This window comes from Lontra canadensis, unplaced genomic scaffold (genome assembly GCF_010015895.1).
Source record: "Lontra canadensis isolate GAN:19392208 unplaced genomic scaffold, GSC_riverotter_1.0 scaffold4, whole genome shotgun sequence".
Taxonomy (NCBI): Eukaryota; Metazoa; Chordata; class Mammalia; order Carnivora; family Mustelidae; genus Lontra; species Lontra canadensis.
In genome coordinates this window covers 33,627,190-33,649,013 of record NW_022630998.1, presented here as the reverse complement: position 1 = coordinate 33,649,013, position 21,824 = coordinate 33,627,190, and the positions used below count along the sequence as shown (strand labels likewise).

Here is a 21,824-nt window from a genome sequence, read left to right as displayed (position 1 = left end):
ATTCATGAGACATCCCTTTCTAACCTGTTTGTGAACAATGATTTATTTTCATTTTGATGTTTTAATAATGTTAACACTTATTGAATAGATAGAATGTAGTAAGCCTGGTGATGCTTTGCATCCTTTTTTTTTTTTTTAAAGATTTTATTTATTTATTTGACAGAGATCACAAGTAGGCAGAGAGGCAGGCAGAGAGAGAGAGAGAGAGAGGAGGAAGTAGGCTCCCTGCTCAGCAGGGAGGCTCCATCCCAGGACCCTGGGATCATGACCTGAGCTGAAGGCAGAGGCTTTAACCCACTGAGCCACCCAAGTGCCCCGCATCTTTTTGTTTTGTTTTGTTTACTAGTTATGCTTTAAATAATTTTTTCCTCAAAGAGAAACCCTGTATTTTCTATGAACACTGTCTTCTATCTTGTGATTATTGATGTAGGAAAAGATGTTAGGGTTCAAAACCAATGTCCAGGAAAGAATTCTTGAGACGTCTTTGGTGCAAAAAGGTGGCTTTATGAAAGCACAGTGACAGGACCCATGGGCAGAAAGAGTGCACTGGGGTCATGAGGAGTGGCCCATTACTTACTTTCAAGTTGGGAGGGGGTTAGGGATAGCCTAAGTCTCTAAGGAATTTTGGAAGCAAGGTTTCTAGGACTTTGAGGAGGCAAGCTATTGTTGGGAAAAGGTCATTTATCACTGTTTAGTAAAAACTCAGTCATGAGGGGTCCCTGGGTGGCTCTGTGTGTTAGGCGTCTGCCCTTCCCTCAGGTCATGATCCCAGGGTCCTGGGATTGAGCCCTGAATCAAGCTCCTTGTTCAGCTGGGAGCCTGCTTCTCCCTCTGCCTCTACCTGCCACTCCCCCTGCTTGTGCTCTCTCTCTCTGTGTCAAATGAATAAATCAAAACTTAAAAAAAAAAACAACAACACTCAGTCATAAGACTCTTCAGATGTTTATCAGTGGGTCATATGCTTGGGGATGATTGCCAACATGTATCTTGGTGGGTAGAGATAAAGGAACTTTCCAAAGGAATTTTTATGTTAAAGTAGACTTACAGGGTCCTGAAGGACACTAAGATTGCCCTTTTGCCCTTAGCAAAGAATTAACTTTGAGGCACCTGTGTCCCTAGAGGGAGGTCACTCTGCCTGTTTCAAGCACTTGTCAATGGGTTGTGGGTGGTAAGGAAATTTAATAGTATTTCTTTTGCCTTTGTTTCCCACATCAGTTATCATCACTTTATTCCATTTCCACTGGTTAGAAGCCTATGATACGGTAAATGAGAAAAAGAAAGAAATTGGGGGTGGAGGAGATCTTTAAAAAATTCTAATCTTCTTAAACATATGTTATTTGTACTTCAGTCTCTGAATCTTGGCTGGGGTTCTCTCTAAATGAACAAAGATTCAGCATTTCCAAGAGGAAAATTCCAATACTACATATGATTCCATCCTAAGGCAGATGATTTTTGCTCATGGTTAATGCACTTTATTTCTAATTAAAAAAGAAAAAAAACACAAGAAAACAGAACCACTAATTTTTCCCAAGAAGTAGCTTCTTTTGGAATTATAATACCGTAATAACGATGATATAAGTTGTTTCAGGTAAAGGGATTTTAGTTGAGGAGATTTCAAAGTATCTATTTAATTCTTCTTGCCTGTATCACCACCCGGGTGAACGGCTCCTTTCCAGGCTCTATGCTCACTGTCCACAAGATGGCACTGTTGCGTACGGCTACACGCCGTCGCTGGAGCCCAATGATGGTTTCAGAATATTAACAATGCGTCCTACAGCTTTAGTTCCAGAAATACCATTTATTTCAAGCCTCGTGAGATCGGAGAGCCATCAGGAGTTATGTCCTCAACTGTTAGACCTGCAGCCTCGCCAAGTGTTAATAAACAATACTTACTCATTGTTTACCAGGAAGGAGAGCGCTTGTGGGCACGGCTGTGCAGGTCACACAACCCCACACCGCTGGAAGGCTAGGGCTCAAAGCACTCTCAAGAGTAAGGCTGGCAAGTACCATGCACTATCTTCCTTTGCCATCTAAGATTGCTCAACACTCCATTTTTCTTTTCCTTACTCCCCTACCGGTTTTGACAAGAACACAGGTCTGTCTTAAGAGGCCTGGCAATGGCCGATTCCCTCCGCCACCTGTTTTCCTTCTGAGTGTGGTTAAAGGGGCTACTCTGATACAAAATCAGTTACAACAAACACATGATTATGGGAGGCGTCAATCAATAAAATGTAGAGCATGCATATTTTAGGATGATGTTGTCAGAAAAACATGGTTGGGCAATTATTCAAGGCTGATTGGCCCATGAAGCAAAGGGACCTTGCTGGGGAAAGTGGTGGGTGACAAAGCCTCACGGTGAGATCAGAGGTCACCTCACCTCTCTGCTTCTGTTTCCTCTCCCTCAAACCAGGTGGTATGGAGCCATCTCCCTGGGCCCTCCCAGCTCCCACACAGCCTGCATCCTATGGTAATTTTCTTCCTATTATGGCTTATCAATTGTTGTGTAAATACCTAAGAGCCAAGCAAGGAACTCTACATGTTTGCTTCAAAGGGAAAGAAAAAGAGGTGCCTGGGTGGCTCAGTCCATTAAGCCTCTGCCTTTGGCTCAGGTCTTAATCCCAGAGTCCTGGGACCAAGTACCAAGTCAGGCTCCCAATTCAGTGGGTAATCTGCTTCTCCCTCTCTTCTCTCTTCTGCTCTCTCTCTCTCTCTCACTCACTCTATCAAATAAATAAATATCTTTTAAAAAAGGGCTTTAGGGGTGCCTGGGTGGCTTAATGGGTTAAGCCTCTGCCTTTGGCTCAGGTCATGATCTCCAGGTCCTGGGATTGAACCCCTCATCAGGCTCCCTGCTCAGCGGGGAGACTGCTTCCCCCTCTCTCTCTGCCTGCCTCTCTGCCTACTTGTGATCTCTGTCTATCAAATAAATAAATAAAATCTTCTAAATAAAAATTTAAAAAAGGGTTTTAAACAATTATAAAATGCTGCTAAATTTTGTTTTTATTGGTATAATATGGAAATATCAACATTCCTCTGTCTCAGCTATTGCTTCAGTTTTCATAGACCACCAAGTTTCCAAAGCAATTTGAATGGACATTATATATTCTTTATAATGTAGTATGAAGCCAGATTGGTAACATTTTTTATTTACTTTCACATTTTTGTTTTAAGGCACAGAACGTGAACTATGAAATTACAGGTTCGCTTACAATGTTAGTTTTCCAGAAACCTGCTTCATCTTAATGACTGCTGCAAAACAAAGATGAAGTTGTGGTGAAACCACCATACTGGATCTGGGCAACATGGATTCAACCTAGTCATCAGTCCTGAAAATAGGCTAGCATCGCTAAGACAGCCACTCTCTACCAGAGTCCACATAACTGAAAGAGACTAGCTCAGTTAGGTCCAGGTCCTTGGGCTACGTGGACCTGCACCCACTGAAAGCATTAACAATGAACTCTGTGACACCAAAATGAGAACCCACAATTCAGAAATCATAAAAAGCATACCATAAACCAAAATCATTCTCTGTTAAACAGCTTAGTTGTGAGCTGGGCTTTGGTTATTGAAACAATTTGAAGGAACTAATAAATATACAATCCACACCTGCTTATAATCATAAAAGGGATTTCAAAAACCCAATTTCAACACAAAGAGCTCATTTATCTGTGCCTTCTCCCCAAACAATAATACCCAAACGCTGTGAAGCAAGAGGGTCAGTTATCTATTTACCTATCGGTGACCAACAACGGAACTTTAGTGCTTTCAAGAGTCAGGCCATTTTTATCCTTATTTTAAACCGCTAAACCAAGACTTCTGTTATCAGAAGGAGCAATCTGCTGCAAGGGTCCGCCCAAATTCCAAGCACCTGCTTTCTCTGGTCTGGAGGCAGATGGTATATCATAAAAATAAAAGTCATAGGGAAAACGTACAGAAAGCTATTCCCTTTAAAACCCTTAAGGAGGTTCTATTTCCTAAAATCTAATACTATAAATATACATGTTTATGTTAATATCTTAGCTTAGAATTTGGGAACTTGAGGCAGGGGCATTAAAAAAAGTTTCCTTAGCCTGATTCATATGCATGTGTTCACATGTTCTGTAGAATGGGAAAATGGCCTTTACTTTAGCTTATTAGCACTTCAACAGGACGGTTTATTTCTGGAATTTTAACAAGTATCCTACACAGCAGCAGCTGTTGTCCTCTCCTTCAATATTTCCACTAACTGCATCACTGTTAAGTTCTTTTCCAGTAACTAAGCCACTACTCAGTGGGTGTCTGAGTCAGCTGGGACTGCTATAACCAAGTATCACAAATGTGGCGTCTTTAATTACAGGGAGTTATTTCTCACTGTTCTGGAGGCTGGGAAGTCAAAGATGGAGACACTGGCCAGTTCAGCTCCCCTGTGAGTGTTCTCTTTCTGGTTTGCAGACAGCTGCCTTCTCCCCATGTCCTCACAGTGTAGACGGAAAGCGAGCTCTGGTATCTTCTCATGAGAACCCTCATTCCATTGTGGAGACCCCACTCTCATGATCTCACCAGAACCTGATTACCCCCCAAAGGTCCCACCTCCAGACACCATCACATGGGGATTAGGACTTCTTCGTATGAATTTCAGAGGGACACAACCATTCAGTTCGTAACAAAGGGATCACTTCCTTTATTAGCTTTGGACTTGTATAGATGATCTAGGCGGTAATAAATCTGCTTTTCCACAATAATTATGTAAGATGGTGCTTCTCAAACCAGAATCAAACCAGAATCCCCTGCAGTGAATCAAAACACAGGTTTCTTGGCCTGAGCCCCAGAGATTCTGACTTAGCAGGTCTGGGGTGAGATGTGAGAATCTGTATTTCTCACAAGCTCCCAGGTGATGCTGATGCTCTGTCTGAGGCCCACACTTGGAAAACTACTAATGTAAGGGCGCCTGGGTGGCTCAGTCCTTAAATGCCTGCCTTCTGCTCTGGTCATGAACCCAGGGTCCTGGGATCAAGCCTCACTTCCTCGGGCTCCAGCTCAGCGGGGAGCCCACTTCTCCCTCTCCCCTCCCCCTGCTTGTATTCTGTCTGTCAGATAAATAAATAAAATCTTTAAAAAAAAAAAAAAAGAACTACTAATGTAGGGATTCCCACCGGACCGTTAATATCAGCTATCATACTTGTATTGGCTTCTCGGTAAATACCCATTTTCTGCTAAACACATTTGAAATGTCGCACTTACATACAAAAGTGTCTAATAAGCAGATGGACAGATCTGCTGAGGGGAGACTGCTTTCTGCTGTGAGCACCCAGGGAGAGTGCATTAATGTTGTATGTTCGATGAGCTAACGTGTGACTCCACAGATCACCGGGATTGACAAGAAGGTCTCCTGACATCTTCTCCTTAGTAATTTTTATCCCAGAATTTAGATTTGCTCTTTAAAGTTGCTGGATTCTACTATCCTACATCTACAAGCACACTGTAATAGTTTGGACTGATCCGTAATTTTGAGAAAAGCTTAATACAAAGCCCCTGAGCAATGCTTAGTATTTATGCTCAAGCCATTTGTCCTATAACCACCCTTGCTTAAATTTTAAAGCATGGCTCTGTCACAAAACAGCCTCATAACTTTAAGATTTACTTCAAGAACACTTTGGAATGTAAACATACCTTGTTTAACTTTATAAAATATTCCAGTCCAGCTTCCAAGGGATTTGTATCACAGTTCATCTAAAAGAGAAGCACACATCTTTTTAAAAGATATTATTTTCAAGTAATCTCTACACTCAACGTGGAGTTTGAACTCACAACCCTGAGATCCAGAGTCACATGTTTTACCAACCAAGCCAGCCAGGTGCCCCTGGAAACATGAATTTTCAGTCTTAGATGAGTGAAAATCATTTCAGTAACATCACCTTCGTATGTCAGTTTTTTTCAGTGAAGAGAAACACTTTTGGATTTTGAACACAGATTCTGAAAGGAAAGTTATAGACTGATCTTTAAAGTAATTTTTAATCTAAAGTTGAAATGTAGTTTGTCAGGAAATATTATCATTGGAATAGCGTATTAAACCTTAAAATTCAGTTTGTTCCTGTGGCTCTTCTACTGATAATAAATATCTGAGGGATATCACAACATGCTGGTCCTCCCCGAAATAAGACACTAATATGTTTTTATATAATAGTTATATATAGTTAGGTCTTGAAAAGCTATTAGGTAATTTACTTATCTTGCAATCAGCCAGGAATCAGGACAAGCAGAGGAGAAAGCAAATGGTAGGAAAATGGCTTCGACAGAGTTCAAGAAAGAAAAAAGGAAACAAGGATTGAATATCTGCCTTTTCATTTATGGTTGAATAACTGAATAATTACAATAAATACAATACACTTTATTTTTTCAAAGATTTTATGTATTTGAGAGAGAGTGAGTGAGAGAGAAAGAGAGAGCGGTGGGGGGGGGGGTGCAGAAGGTGAAGCAGACGGAGCAGAGAGCCCCTATGTGTGGCTCCATCCTGGGACTCCAGGATCATGACCTGAGCCTAAGGCAGACACTTAACCAAGTGAGCCACTGAGACATCCCTATAATACACTTTAAGTTGAAACTAAAGCCACTCTTTGGGACTAGACCAGAAGTTACTGGATTTTGTTTGTTTTCTTATTGTTCCCTTTTGCACGAAGAAAACTGGTCGAACTCCATTAAAAGTAGCCAAACTTTTTTAAAAAGACAACACAGCACTCATATAAACAAGATGAGTAATATAAACTTGTTTTATAGGATATAAAATTTGGTCTCTCATACATTCTAATCAATTTGAGCAACTCTAAACTTATTTTTCTGTCCAAAGTTTCAGAATTTCTCTAGACAAAAATGAAAACAAAGCACAGAAGATTGCTGTGGTACCACCAGAGGGCGTGCTGGCACTGCTGGGAAATCCGAGGGCTGTGGGAGGAAGAAACACTTCAGAGGGCTGGGGAAGAGCAAGGAGAGTGGAGAAATGGCTAGCTCCAAAGGCCCCATCTGCTGCTTCATTCCTTGAGGAATGTGGGGACAGAGCTGTCTCTGTCTTCTATGTCTCTCCCTGCAGCAGCCTCATCGAAAGCCCCTGCTGTAGGCTGAGAATCCCCTAGTAGAGTGCCTCTCCTGAAAGAAAGAAAGAAAAAAAAAGCAACTTGCTCCAAAGCCCTGGTTCTTTCAGTGGCTCCTAGAAGCTTCCTCTCCACCTTGAAGCCCACTTGCTTCTGCCCACAGTCTGGATGTCCCAAGGGCCCGGCTATGCCTTCAAACCTACCTTGTGCTCCAGTTAAATTCATCGTGTGCTAGGAACTCTATATAATAACTCTGATAACTTTATAGGATAAAGATAAGCTTCATTTTAGGGGTGTCTCGGTGGCTCAGTCGGTTAAGCGTCTGCCTTTGGCTCAGGTCATGATCTTGGGGGTCCTTGGATCAAGTCTCCACACCAGGCTCCCTGCTCAGTGAGGAGTCTGCTTCTCGCTCTCCCTCTGCCCCTCCTCATCCCCTGCTTGTGCTCTCTTTTTCTCTCTCAAATAAATAAATAAAATCTTTTTAAAAAATAAGATAATCTCCATTTTACAGAGAAATAAACAGAGGCTCTGGAGGGTTAAGTCCACGTAGCTAATACGTGATGGAGGATAAATTCAAACCCAAGAGACCGCACTCTGAAGTATATCCTTTACTACTATCCTTTATGTCACTTGTCAGGCCGCAAACTCAAGGAAACAGCTTCTAAGGAGATATGAAAAAATTAAGGGGTCCAGAGATAGCCTGCCATTGGAGATAAAACAGAACAGACTCTGAACCACAGTTTGCCTATTTCTGTGTAATCAGAACTAAGTTGTTTACTATTTCTCAGTGTGATTGTGTATAGAATAGGATCATATAGATAACCCCCCCAACTCCAAACCCCTTGTCCCAGAATCAACAATAATAACTTCTTCAGGGAGAGTTGAGAAAGTAAAATAAATCATGCCCATGAAAAACCCACAGAAACCCTTAGTTCCCATTACTAACAGTGGAAGCAGGTTAGACCAACACATCCTAGATCACCAACTCTCTTCTTCAGACACACCTTTTGGTGTCATTTCCCCAAAAGGCACATAAGAAGAAAATGGGAGTGGGCAGTGCAACAGAAGAAGAGGAAGAAAAGCACCCCTCAGACACTGTGGGGCAAGCAGGCCCCCTAGAGAAGCCACAGCTCCACACACAGTCAAGATGGATGTCCGGGGCTCATGGCCAAATGGGAGGAGGTAAAGCAGAATAAACAGTGTGTCATAATTCCACCAAACTTTCAACTGGGAAATGAAGGCGAAAAACATCTTCCCTTAATTAAATAAAGTTATCTAGTAGCACATCGTTTCTGACATAACAGCCAGAGCCAGTGTTGATGCAATTAAAACTAGCCCTTACATCAAAGTCAGATACAATAAACAAAACTGTGACGAAGACCAGCATCTCAAACCTCTGACCCCCAGGCTCTGAAAGCCTTCTCCAGTCTTAAGGCATTCATGGCGTATGTTCCGAAGTTATCGATTCCCTCCTCCTGGCCTGCGTTCATGATAACGTCATAAAGGGCTGCGGAGTCTTCTCGTCTGTGGTACAGCTCCCAACCCAGCTCACCTGAAACAAACCCACAAGTACCCACTCGAGTGAGGTCAATGATCACTCGGTCTAACGTGCATTAGAGAAAACACATAAATAAATGGAGTGTGTCCACTTATGTAATATAGATATGCTGGAGTTTTAAAAGATCAGCTCACCACAAAGTTGCAACAAACTCCCCCCTGCAAAGGCAGATGCCATATCACAGATGCATTCATGCCCCAGCTTGTCTCCCACATAGACAGAGATATCCAGGACACCTCTTCTCATGACACAGAAAGCCAGTAATACAGGACTTAATCTGGACCCTTGACCTCAGCTTCATAATGTTAAGTGAGTAATTAGCACAGCAGAGTTTATCACAATAAAGGGTTTGAGGTTTAGAAACCTCAGCCCCCGGGGCGTGTGGATGGCTCAGTTGGTTGAGCGGCCAACTGTTGGTTTCAGCTCAGGTCATGATCTCCTGGTCCTGGGATTTAGCCCCAGGTCAGGCTCTGTGCTCAAGGGGGAGTGGGAGTCTGCTTGTGGATTCTCTTTCCTTCTCCATCTGCCCCTCCCCCTGCTTCTGCTCTCTTGTGCTCTCTCTCAAATGAACAAATTTTTATTGAAAGACAGAGAGAAAGAAAGAGAAAGAAAGAGAGAAAAAAGGGAAAGAAAGAAAGAAAGAAAAAAAGAAAGAAAGAAAAGGAAGGAACCTCAATCCCCAGCTCCTTGTCCCCAAATCACAAGGCTTAAAAATATAGACAATCGACAGTTACTCAAATGGTCTTCACTGTGGGAGAACCATGAACCCTAATGCCCCCTACACTCCTCTTCTTCTCACTTGGTCCTTTTATTTACCATGAGAGCTGGGAAAAACCCAAAGGAAATGAAACTCAACCCAAACAGTCTGTCTATTTTTTATTCTGCTTATGTTTTATGCTAGTCACTACTTTGCGAGGGTCAAGTAAAGAAGGATGGGGAAAGTGGACAGTGGAAGCCCAGAGAAGAACTAGAGCCTTTACACTTCCTGTATGTTCTCCTTGTTCCCCAATGTTGAGGGCTGATGCTGATGTGTTTTTCCAGGATACCACCAGAACATGAGTAACGTGTAACTGAATGAAGGCCTGGGAACCAAGTACTGTGTGAAAGAACAAGGAGGGCCAGAGGAAGTTGGAAGTGAGCCCACAGCACCAATTGGGAACCGAAGAGCAATCATTCATTTCTATTTCAAAGACACACTATGTACAAGGTTAGGTGCTATAAGAAGACGTCCCTAAAAGAGCCTTAATGGTAATACTTGAACAGAGGTACTTGATACATTTAAGGTATCTATAAGAGATTTTATCTATGGGAGACCATCTTTTTTTTTCTTTTTCTTTTTTCTTTTTTTTTTTTTAAGGTTTTTAAGGTTTATTTATTTGACAGAGAGAGAGCACAAGCAGGAGGAGAGGGAGAAGCAAACTTCCTGCTGAGCAGGAAGCCCAATGTGGGGCTCGATCCCAGAACCCTGGGATCATGACCTGACCCAAAGGCAGGTGCTGAACATACAGAGCTCCCCAGACGCCCCATGGGAGACCATCTTGAATGTTCCTAGAAAGAGTCAGTTGACCTGAATATGCTGTCAACCCTTCCAACGATTCTAACAGCTATCCTCTTCAACTTTTTTATCTACCCTTCCAAATAATAAGGTGTCATGGGATTGGAACAATGATTGGAAATCTGGGAAATGGCTCTCCCAGACTAGGAGTGAACAGACTTATTATTTTAAGAGTTGGACAGGAGAAATCTTCCTCCACAGTTATACTGACAAAAGTGTGCGTGTCTGCAAGGGCATGTGTGTATGTGTGCACACAGGCATATGTTCATTTGTGCTCGCTTCTTTTACATTTTAGAGGCCTCCTCTGAAATTTTAGAGAATTATTTTCCAATTCTTACCAGTATAAGATATCCTAATAGCAGTGACAGGAATGTTTGAAACCTTTAAAGACTTGGTTTGAAGAAACTTGAAAACATCGTCACTAAGATCTTCAGCAGTCAGTTTCTGAAGAACCTTTCTTGCATGCGGCCCTGCAACACCAAGGACCCCAAGCTCATCGGTTATGTTTTTAATTTCAACATCATATCCACCGTTGACAGCCTCTTCTTCAATCCATCTGCATTTGAGTCACAAACATTGTGTTAAATCTTGCTTGAATAATGCATGTTGGTAACATATTAATTCTCTGAAGACATGTTCTGTGTCTAGAATTACCAGGAAGTCCCCAGAGTGTCATTTCGTATAACAACCTAATTTTTTAAGTTGAGGAAACTGAGTCCCAGAGATGTTCAGTGATTCTCTTTAAACCACCCACTAATAAACTTGGGGATAATTTTTCATAGTACAGAAGGAGCCTTCAATTTAAGTAAGTTCTGCCACATAATTCTTTTAAATAGTGACAGCCCTATTGCATTTAAACTAATGATTCAATCTTCAAAGATTTGAACCCAAATTTTCTCTAATACCTATACACAGAAGGCCCATTTGTGCTGCTGAAGGTTAATAATGTGCCCTGCCACCAGACACATAATTGCTTTGACAATCAGAAGGAAACAATAAAAACTCTAAAGACTGGTTTCAATTTCTAAGTCTTGATGAATTATTGGAACCCAGTTTTAGGGTTATAATTTATTGAGAGTCCCTGGAGCTACAGAAAATGATCATCTGGGTTTACACAAAGCTATGCTACTAAGATACATCTTGGGTTGGAGGGTATACTTTGCATCATTTTACAACCATAGTGAGAATCTCAGAGTAAGACATCTATTAAACAATAGCATTTGGAATATTTTTGGAATACTAAAGACTAAGGTTTGATAGTAGACTAAATCATAGACCAAAGACTCATGTGAAGGACTGACGTGGCAAGTCAATGATTTAAATCTAGCTGTGGGCCAGAGAGCAACAAGCATGAAGAAGGAGGAAGATAACCCAGGGAAGCCGCTTACTGAAGTGGACTGAACACGGGCATCAGAATCAAAAGGAACTGGTTTACACAAGTTACTCTAAGTCAGACTTCAGTTTTCTCATATGAAAATGGGAATAATATAGACCTTGCAGATATATCTATTAAGAGGATTAATTGAGATAATGTCTAAAGAGAGTTTTGACACTTGATGATGTCTAATAATTAGGAGTTCATATTTTTAGAACCAGCAAACCCTATGAATGGATTACCTTTGAGGGGGAAGAGTGGGGACAGGGTCCCTCACATCGAATAATTTCCTATAAAAGACATGAAGTTTAATTGAAACAAAAAGGTTTAAGAATTAAAGTACTTTCAGCTACTGGTAAAAGAAAAGCTCACTGCAAGATTGAGTCAGTACACAATCTACATAAAATTTTCTTATTAGGTGCATACTTACCGAAGATCATGAAGTTCAGATCCAGAACCAGTTATTAGTAAAAACTCCCCAGGAGTTTGGTGAGAAACAGTCAACTCAGCATATACTCGACCTTTTGGTGTCAACATATGACTTATATTCGTAAAACCCACCTACACAGAAGAATTTAAAATTACCTCAGGATGCAAATGAAATCTTACATATCCTTTTAATACAACATGGAAATAAAAATGCAAGTATCAACAATGAAAAACATCTGAACCTTACCATTTATATCAATTGTGTGAACTATCTTTAAACCTAAACCCAAGATTAATTTTGAAGTTCTTAATTTCAATGATAATTATAACTATTTGTCATAAAAATTACACTGGAGTCAATTTTGCAGTTCCCTGCTGACACAATTTAGCAAAGTCATAAGGTCCTTGGATGATAATTCATTCAACAAAATTTAAATTAGAAAATTAGCTAGAATATTCATGGTCGGTTGAAGAGCTCCAGCATTCATACAGAAATCATTAGGTGTTCTAAAATAATATACTAACTGGAAAAAAAAAATGAGAGAACAGAGAATTAAGCAGGCCAGAATCCTGACCCTCGAACCCATATAAGGTTATTTACCTTTGGGATGACATTTGCAAAGAGATGGTCCAACAATCGAACAGAGTCTTGGCCTTTGATGTTAAACTTGCCAAATGGTGACAGGTCAATAACCCCTACTTTTTGCATAACCTGTTTATACTCAAACCCCACAGGCTCAAACCAGTTTGTGCGGCGAAAACTGGGCCTGAAACACAACGTTTGTCATAAAACAACTGTCATTCATTTTAAAAAAATACAGAATATTTACTAAATGCTATTAATCTAGAAAATCCCCTTTAGAGAAAAAGGTACAACCTAACGTTCTGTTCTGTGAATCATACATATATGGTAGAAACTGATTTTTTTAAAGGTACTCTTCTATTCCTTTGACCCATTTTGGAGTGAATGACGTAGTATTAACTAAGTAGAGATTATGATAGGCCATGCGGGCTCTCAGATCTGGAAGGAGGCACAGAAGTCTACCAGTCCTGAGGTTTTCAATCTTGGTTGCATATTAGAATCACCTGGGGAGCATGTAAAAAAATCACCTTTTTTTGGATATAATTAAATCAGAATATGAGGGGGTAGAGCTATCATCTCCAGTGCTTCTCAAACACTGACACAACTACAAATCACTTATACTTGTTAAAATGCAGATTCTAATGCAGCAGGTCTGGGGCAGGGCCCTACACTCTGCATTCTTAGAGGTGATGCTCATGCTGTTGGTCCACACCCAGAATAAGGACTTGGTTCAACATCTTCATTTTTTAGAGAAAAGGCATAAGGTGATTTCCAAAGCTTTTGCCTTAGTAAATGACAGCGCTTGTAATGGAACAAAAGTCCACTGACTGATGGAGGGACCTTTCTACTTGACAGAGGTGACTTCTAATGTGGTATTTTAACCACAGAACAGATGTCTGCTAAATGAGTTTTCAGTCGTTTAATTATTAAAATAATAGAAGAAACCGGTCAGATCCAAAGAGCAAAGGTGAAGAATAGATCTGGCATTTACCTGAGTCATTTAGGAAAAACCGAACCAGTATTTTGGCCCCAGACATTCTAGACTGATTGTCAACTGAGCCCAAACTCATTAATCAACAACTGGGACTCTACTATTCTTTATACCATTTAGATCTGGTCTTAAAGTAGACATTAAAATCTGCTTAAACACACAAAATGGAAAGTCCAAAAGAGAGAGAGAGAGAGAGAAGTAACAATTTCTAGATTTGCTATTTGTTTTCTCTTGGTTTATGGATTCTTATGAGAAAAAATATATAATCACTACTAATCCCAAACGACAACAATGGCATGTAATCCAAGTGCAACTATGGCAACAACTTTAGAGGAATTCAGAGAATTGTTTTAGTGATGTGCTCTATGCTTTAGCTTAATGTAAAATGCTAAGTAAATGATCTTTCCTCCTAATTTATCAATGGTACACATAATTTGCATGACTCACTGCACACACAGTAGAAAGCTGTTGCTATGAGCTCTTCCTTGATCAACAGAAAATCCATATTGACATACTATTTCCATTCAGTGGGATTTGATCAGGCCTCCTAAACCAGGACCCATCTTTAGAAGCCAACTGAAGCCAGGCGGGGATGTGGAGGGGATGGGGAAGGTTCCTCTGAGCTCCTGGAAATGCCAAGTAGATACCTCATCTTAGCTGGCTGCAGGACTCTGGAGGCCACAGGGGTCCTAGATGCAAGCCAGTGTCACATGGCATAGACTAATGCTTCCACTGCCAGAAAATAACTTTTTTTTAAAAGATTTTATTTATTTATTTATTTTGACAGATGGAGATCACAAGTAGGCAGAGAGGCAGGCAGAGAGAGAGGAGGAAGCAGGCCCCCCTGCTGAGCAGAGAGCCCGATGTGGGGCTCGATCCCAGGACCCTGGGATCATGACCTGAGCCGAAGGCAGAGGCTTTAAACCACTGAGCCACCCAGGTGCCCCCAGAAAATAACTTTTGTAGGAAAAGGCTCAATGCTCTTGGGAATGGGGTAAAGTGACTTGGAGTGGGGGGCGGGGGTGTTTTTCTTATGTCCCTCCATTCCATCTCCAAAATTTCATTCTACATTTGGAGCCTCAGGCAGGTTACCATTCACTTACCTGTACTGAGTGTCCTGACCCGGTTTGTAGAACCAATGTGGCTGCTCCCAGCCTGCATGGAAACCCATGGAACACTTAGACTCCAGGGTTTTATAAAGCCCGCTGACTCGCTGAGTCGGCCTCCCAGCAAATCGTTCTTCTTTAGGATAACCAACTGAAAAAGGAAAACTAGTACCTAAATAGCATATAACCAAAACTATAAACAACTTTGAAGGCATTAAAAAAATAGAAAACACAGTTCTTAACACCCAGAAGCATATATATATATATATATATATATATATATATATATGTATGTATATATATCTTATGTAAAAGATAGAAATTTCACTTCTTGTGGTGACCATTTCACAATGTATACAAATGTCAAAATGCTGTTGTATGCCTGAAACTAACATAATATTGTATGTCAACTATACTGCAATTTTAAGAAATTATGTAAAAGGGTACCTGGGTGGCTCAGTCAGCTAAGCGACTGACTCTTGGTTTCAGCTCAAGTAGTAATCTCAGGGTCCTGAGATGGAGCCCCAAGTCAGGTTCTGGACTCAACACAGAGTCTCCTTGGGACTTTCTCTCTCCCTCTCCCTCTCCCCCCTCCCCTAACTCACTTGCTCTCTCTCTCTCTCTCTCTCTCAAATAAATAAACAAATCTTTTTAAAAATCTTATGTAAAAAAAGCCAAACTATCATTTATATAACTATCCAAGGCTAGTGTAAAAGGAGACTTAGACCTTAAAATCACTGATACACTCTGATGTTAAAGATACACATTTACATAGATTCCTTGTTGTGTCTTAAAGGCATAGTGCTTATTAGAATCCCTACGTACTCCTACCACAGTGCACAGAATAGCAAGCAGCTCAAATCAGAGGCACTGCAAGTCGATTCAGAATACACTTTGTAGATACTGTAAATTTGCACTTTACCAATATTGTTGAATCCATATGACTCTCTTGCTTTGGCCTCAGTGTACTGCGTTGTCGTCCATTTGCCATAGCGATTGGGATCCAATTCTATCAGATCAAAAGGTGGTTCTCCATGCAGGATCCAGTCACTGAGATATTTCCCCACCCCACCAGCATGGATTATGCCATATCTTTCAAAATACAGAGATAAATACACAGTTACTAAAATGTGTTATCTTCAAATAATGAAACATGTCCAACTATTTTACAGGTCCCCCAAGTTGGAGTATTTTGTGCTATTCAGAACACTCGACAACATAATGTAATCTTTTTTCTCAAAAAAAAAAAAAATGTTTAGGCATCTAAATTAAAGGGACCTGACTGTATAGCTAGTTTGCTTCCATAGTTTCAAGAGATGTACACCTGCAAAATACCCTACAGCTCTAGGGAAGAGGCTCACTTTAGGAAAATGGGGGAAAGGAAACAAAGAGGAAGACTTAGTTATGATCTCCTCAGCCCCCATCCCCACCCCCGCCGGGAGCTAGGAGTATCTTGGAGTGACAGGAAGCTTGCAGGAGAAACTGTACACTGCAGAGGGACACAAGCATCTCTTCTCAGACTCAATTTAGTTCAAGTCCCCTTAGGTGAGGACCTCTGTGCAGGTACCTGAACCTTGATCTCAGAAACATTCAGAGGAAGAGGCACTCACCCAGGGGCTTGTGGGGAGGGGAGGGAAAGTACCGCCGTCCCTTGTGTTTTGCAACAAATGGGTCACTTGGTGGCAAAGGTTGGCTTGTTTGCTATTTCTATATGATGATGCTTTAAAACCAAGAACATGACTGTGGTGGATAATTTGATCTCAGATGAAGGAATCACAGTTTCACACTGGCTGCATGGAGTTCTACCCACTCATGCTAGTCATGAAGGACTTTCCTGTAGGTCTGTCTGTGGTTTAGGTCAAGAGAAGCGTCTGAGTAATTGGATGAGCAGAAAGTCATTGGGGGCGGAGGGAGGGGGGTGGACCAAGAAAAGGAGCTACAGGGGCAGACCTCAAAATACCAGAAATTCCAGTATCCCAAATGGATTCTAACAGCCAGAATCACTCTGAGAGGTTGGGAGGACCTTAGCAAAAGACTATAAGTGTTAACTAACTTTTCCCACAAGATACCAGTTTGGTTATTTTATAAAAATGAATGACTGGAGTGCCTGGGTGGCTCAGTGGGTTGAGCCTCTGCCTTCATCTCAGGTCATGATCCCGGGGTCCTGGAATCGAGCCCTGCGCCGGGCTCTCTGCTCAATGGGTGGCCTGCTTCTCCCTCTTTGTGTTCTTTTATGCTCTCTCTCTCTCTCAAATAAATAAAATCTTTAAAAAACAAAAAAGAATGACTAAAGTTGTTACGAGGATATTCCTCAGAGAGAATAAAGAGGCAACAATTTATACTTCTTTTCATCATTTAAAAAAGTGACATGGGTCATCACAATCACCCATAAAAATTTTCACTAAGTTTCAAGAAGGTAATAAAAATGTTTAAACATGCTTAAAATTCACCCATCCAGGTCCATGGACAATATACAAAAGCCGTCACTTTTGAGAGCTAGAGATACTGTTGATAGGGCCTGAAATTGTGTAAAGTTTTATTAACATTCATTGAGTGACTGCTCTTTGCCAGGCATTGCTTCCATCTAACATGTACCAGCTGATTTATTCTTTAACACTTTTATTTCACCAACAGGAAGACCAGCCCCCACACAGGGGTTCAGTAAGGTTACCCTTTCATAAAGAGCAGATTCAGGATCCAGACTCACTCATCTGACCCCAGTGTACACTCCCTATTACTGGACTTTGCTCCTTTGATGGTTCTCAATTTTTTTTTTTTCCAGCCAAGACACACTTGACAGACAGCATTCACATTCTTGACAGACACTTTGGGCCAAGCCAGGGCTGTGCCATGGTTTCCTTTGGTCTCACTGCTACACCATTCTGTTCTCTCTCTTTTAACAATGTATATGAGCTAACAAGTAGGGCAGAGCCCTGTTCACTGGGGATAATCCCGAATCAAGTCTAATTTGTTTTCAGAAAGTAAATCCATGACAAACTTCAGCTCTCCAACCATTAACAAGTTATATGTAAAATGCCACACAACTGAGTGTTCCAAAACAATTATTGGGAGGCCCTGGCTTAGTAGCTAAACGTAAGTATGGAGTAAGAGAGACCTGGGTATGGTTTTTCTTCTGCCAGTATTAGCTGTGTGACCTCGGGCAAATTCCGTAACCACCCTAAGCTTTAGTCTTCTTTTGCGCATGCTTTCTTTATGGTGCTGGTGGAGAATTCACGGACATGGCATTGAAAAGCACATAACAGGCAAGCAATACATGGTGGCTGTTGGGTCCTTGTATAGCCAACAACTGATTGTGCCTGTGCCCAGCTGGTAAGATTTTCATAAGGAACTAATGTGTGAAGGGGAAGTGGAAGGGAACTTGATGGGGAAAGGAGAGGTGGGTTCTTCCGTTGCTGGTATTAAGCTGTGGCGCATGCTTCTTCTAGATGGCCCAGCTCCTGTGCTTTTTGAGTGTTTGTGTCTGCTCTGTGCAATAGCTCTGTTACACTGTTACATGTAACATCTTATAGCACTCCCCCCTCCTTTAATTTGCTGTTTGTAATCTGTTCTACACCAAGAAAACTAGATTCAACTCAATACAATCCATTCAACATTTGGGGGGCAACAGAAAACCTTGTTAGAATTATGACAAAACAAAAGTAAAACAGCCTTGACTGAGGGTGATCAGTGAATAAGGTTAAAAAAAAAAAAAAACAACTGGCATATATGTAGACAGTTTGCAAATTCTCTAAATTCTCTGGAATGGTTGTATGAGAATAACAGACAATACTGAAGCGCGGATCCATGAGCCCCTTTCCAGACCATGGAGTCAGAATCTATAGGAGTAATGTCTGGGAATCTGTTTGCTTTTATTGGTTTTCTGATTCAACACAACTTCATGGGTTCTCCTGACAAACAGGAATTTCACAGATAGGATGTAAAGGAGGATGAATTTTGTGCCAGAGACTAATCACAAGGTAGAGATTCTATTTTAACACGCCAGTCGGATGATTCTGTTGTTCAGCCGGGTATGAAAACCACTGGCCTCCAGTACCATGGAATGATCACAGATGTAAGCCAGAAGGGACAGCCAAGGTGAGCATTCTATGTTACATGAGAAATATCTTAGCAATCTCAACTTGTAGATAACAAGAAGTCCTTTTTGGTTTAGACTAAATCTGTCAAAGAGAGTGAGGCACTTTGCCTGTCCCCCATCTGTCATCTTCCCTATCCACCTCCCAATGTCTACAATCTGGGAAAATTACCCAGAACAATCAGAGCAGGAATGCAACATCAGCCCCATGCAATTAGATACAACTTCTAGATAATCAGTAACTGGTGTTCTAAAGAAAGCAACTTCCTAATTTCCTTGGCAAATAGTAATAGATGTTCCATTAAAGTACAAATATAATAAGGCCAGGGATACTGTCTGCTTGTTCAGAGCATGGCTTATGGCCAATGATCCACAAATAGTTGTTGACTAAATCAGTAATTCTATGAGTCAATTGCAGGATTAAAAAGAATAAAGATTTAGGAATAAATTTAGCAAAAGAAGTATAAAACTTATACTCTGAAAACTATAAAGCATTGCTGAAAGAAATTTTAAAAGACCTAAATAAATGGAAAGGCACCTCATGTCCATGAATTGGACTTAATATTGTTATGGCAATACTCCCCAAGTTGATCTACAGATTCAATGCAATACCTAAGAAAATCTTAGGTGGCTTCTTTGCAAAAATTGACACACTGATCCTAAAAATTATATAAAAATTTTAGGGACCCAGAACAGCCAAAACAATCTTGAAAAACAGCAATGATTCACACTTCCCAACTTTAGAACTTACTACAAAGCTACAGTAACTAAAACAGTGTGGTACTGGCATGACCTATAGATGGAATAGAATTGGGAGTCCAGAAATGAACCCATACATATACGTGAATTGACTTTTGACAAGGATGTCATGGTATAATAGAAAATAAATATTTGATTTTTGTCCCCATTTCCTGGCACAGAACTTTTAATAGCCTCTGGAATTCATAGTCTTTTGTATGCTAAGGAGATGGCTCAAGAAGGGGTGAGAGGTAACTTGAGGGACTAAATAGCTTTAGGATAGGGGCTGGTCACAAGAAGTTCAATCATCAAAGAAAAAAAAGCCAATCATCAATGGTCAATGATTTAATCAATTATTCCTATGTAATGAAACCTCCATAAAACCCCCTAAATGACAGAGTTCAAAGAGTTTTCAGGTTGGTGAACCTACTGATGTGCTACAAAGGTGGTATGCCAGAGAGGGCATGAAAACTCTGTGCCATATCCCCCCACCCCAACCTCACCCTATGTATCTCTTCTACTTGGCTGTTACTGAATTGTATCCTTTATAACAAATGGGTGAAAGAAAGTATTTTCCTGATTTCTGTGAGTCATTCCAGTGAGTTATCAAACCTGAAAAGGGGCTTGTAGGAAATCCCACATTATGGTCTGTCATTCAGAAGAACAGACGATCCCTGGAACTTGCAATTGGTGTCTAAAGTGGAGACAGTTTTGTGGGACTGAGTCCTTAACCAGTGGGATCTGCACTAACTCTGGAAGTTAGTATCAGAATTGAATTGAATTGCTGGATACTCAGTTGGTGTAAAAGACTTGGAAAATTGGATGTCGGTGTCAGAGTGGTGTTAGAAAAAAAGATATCACAGAAGCCAATGCAATTCAACAAGAACAGTCTTTTCAATAAATGGTGCTGGGATAACTGGCTATGCACAAAAGAACGAGGTTGGACCCCTACCTCACACCACATACAAAAATTAACTCAAAATTATTCAAAGATTTAAGAGTAGGAGTTAAAACTATAAAACTCTAAGAAGAAAACATAGGTATGAATCTTTATGAACTTGGATTAGAAAATGGTTTCTTAAAAAATGACACCAGAACTGCATGCTAAAAAAGAAAAAAAAAACACATTCTAGACTTCAACAAAATTTAAAACTTTCATGCTTCAGTGGACACCATCAAGAAAGTGAAAAGACAACTCAAAGAATGAGAAAAAACTTGCAAATCATGTATCTGATAAAGGTCTTGTATCTAGAATATGTAAAGAACTCCCACAACTTAACAATAAAAAGACAAATAATTTTTAAAAAGATTTATTTATTCATTTGAGAGAGCATGTGCATGAGGGTAGGTAGAGGGAGAGGGAGAGAGAGCCCCACGAAGGCTCAATCTCATGACCCTGGGATCATGACCCCCAAAACCAAGAGCCAGATGCTTAACAGACTGCACCATCCAGGCACTCTGACAAATAATGTTTTATTTTTAATGGGCAAAGGATATGAATAGGCATTCCTCCAAAGAAGATATGAAAGTAACATACTTGACAAACACTCCTACATGCACATGCCTGCGTTGGATGCTATAGGTGATCACCTAAACCCTCAGTTAGTTTATGCCCTCTAGCCCTATACCTTCAACTGGTTTTTGCCCTTTAGATGTCCCACAGATGTAAACTTAACACTTCAAACCCAAACTCTCAAAAATGAAACTCATTATTTTTCTGGTTTCTCTCTCCCCATGGCTCCAGCATCCAACCAGGGGTCAAGGTCAAGTTAGATAGTTTCCCAGCATCTGCTATTTTTTTTTCTCTTCCTCAAGACCTAATGCAATCAATCATCAAGTCCAAGTAAGTTTGTCTCCCATTTCTCTCAGTTCAGACCACAGCTTCTGTACTGTATTGGCAGGTCCACATGCTAACCAGCCCTGTGCCTCTGGATGCACCTCACTGCCTTGCTTTCAGCTGTAGCCCACTGCCTACCACGAGGCCTGGCACAGAGCTAGCAATCTTTAATATTAGCTGAATAAATGGCCAAATAAAATGGGGAAGAAAAATAGAATATTAGAAATTCCGATATGATGGTAAAGTGGGCTTGACATTAATATTCACCAAATTAATGGGACAAATATTAAAGATGAAACATCAAATGGGTAATGGAATCCTAAATAGTAAGCAACCTGAGGAATCATAAAGAAGTAAATTATGTTGAACACACATGAATTACAGTGAAAAATGCATCAGATACATTATTCATTTGATATTGTGAATTATGTTTGTCACATTGTGTTATGAAAACATCCTTGTAAAATTGGGGTAAATTGACCAATCTGAACATAT

At 40.6% G+C, this 21,824-nt stretch overlaps 1 protein-coding gene across 1 annotated transcript in view; it reads right to left on the bottom strand.

The window, feature by feature from the left end:
• DMGDH (dimethylglycine dehydrogenase) overlaps positions 1–21,824 on the bottom strand; it is a 61,841-nt gene that overhangs the window by 15,718 nt on the left and 24,299 nt on the right. Inside the window, exons 8-14 of the mRNA XM_032847845.1 lie at positions 15,584–15,753; positions 14,659–14,812; positions 12,583–12,748; positions 11,983–12,113; positions 10,516–10,733; positions 8,459–8,616; positions 5,650–5,709 (exon numbers count right to left, since the gene is read on the bottom strand). Coding sequence (XP_032703736.1) covers positions 5,650–5,709; positions 8,459–8,616; positions 10,516–10,733; positions 11,983–12,113; positions 12,583–12,748; positions 14,659–14,812; positions 15,584–15,753 — 1,057 coding nt within the window. The remainder of the gene's footprint in view (positions 1–5,649; positions 5,710–8,458; positions 8,617–10,515; positions 10,734–11,982; positions 12,114–12,582; positions 12,749–14,658; positions 14,813–15,583; positions 15,754–21,824) is intronic.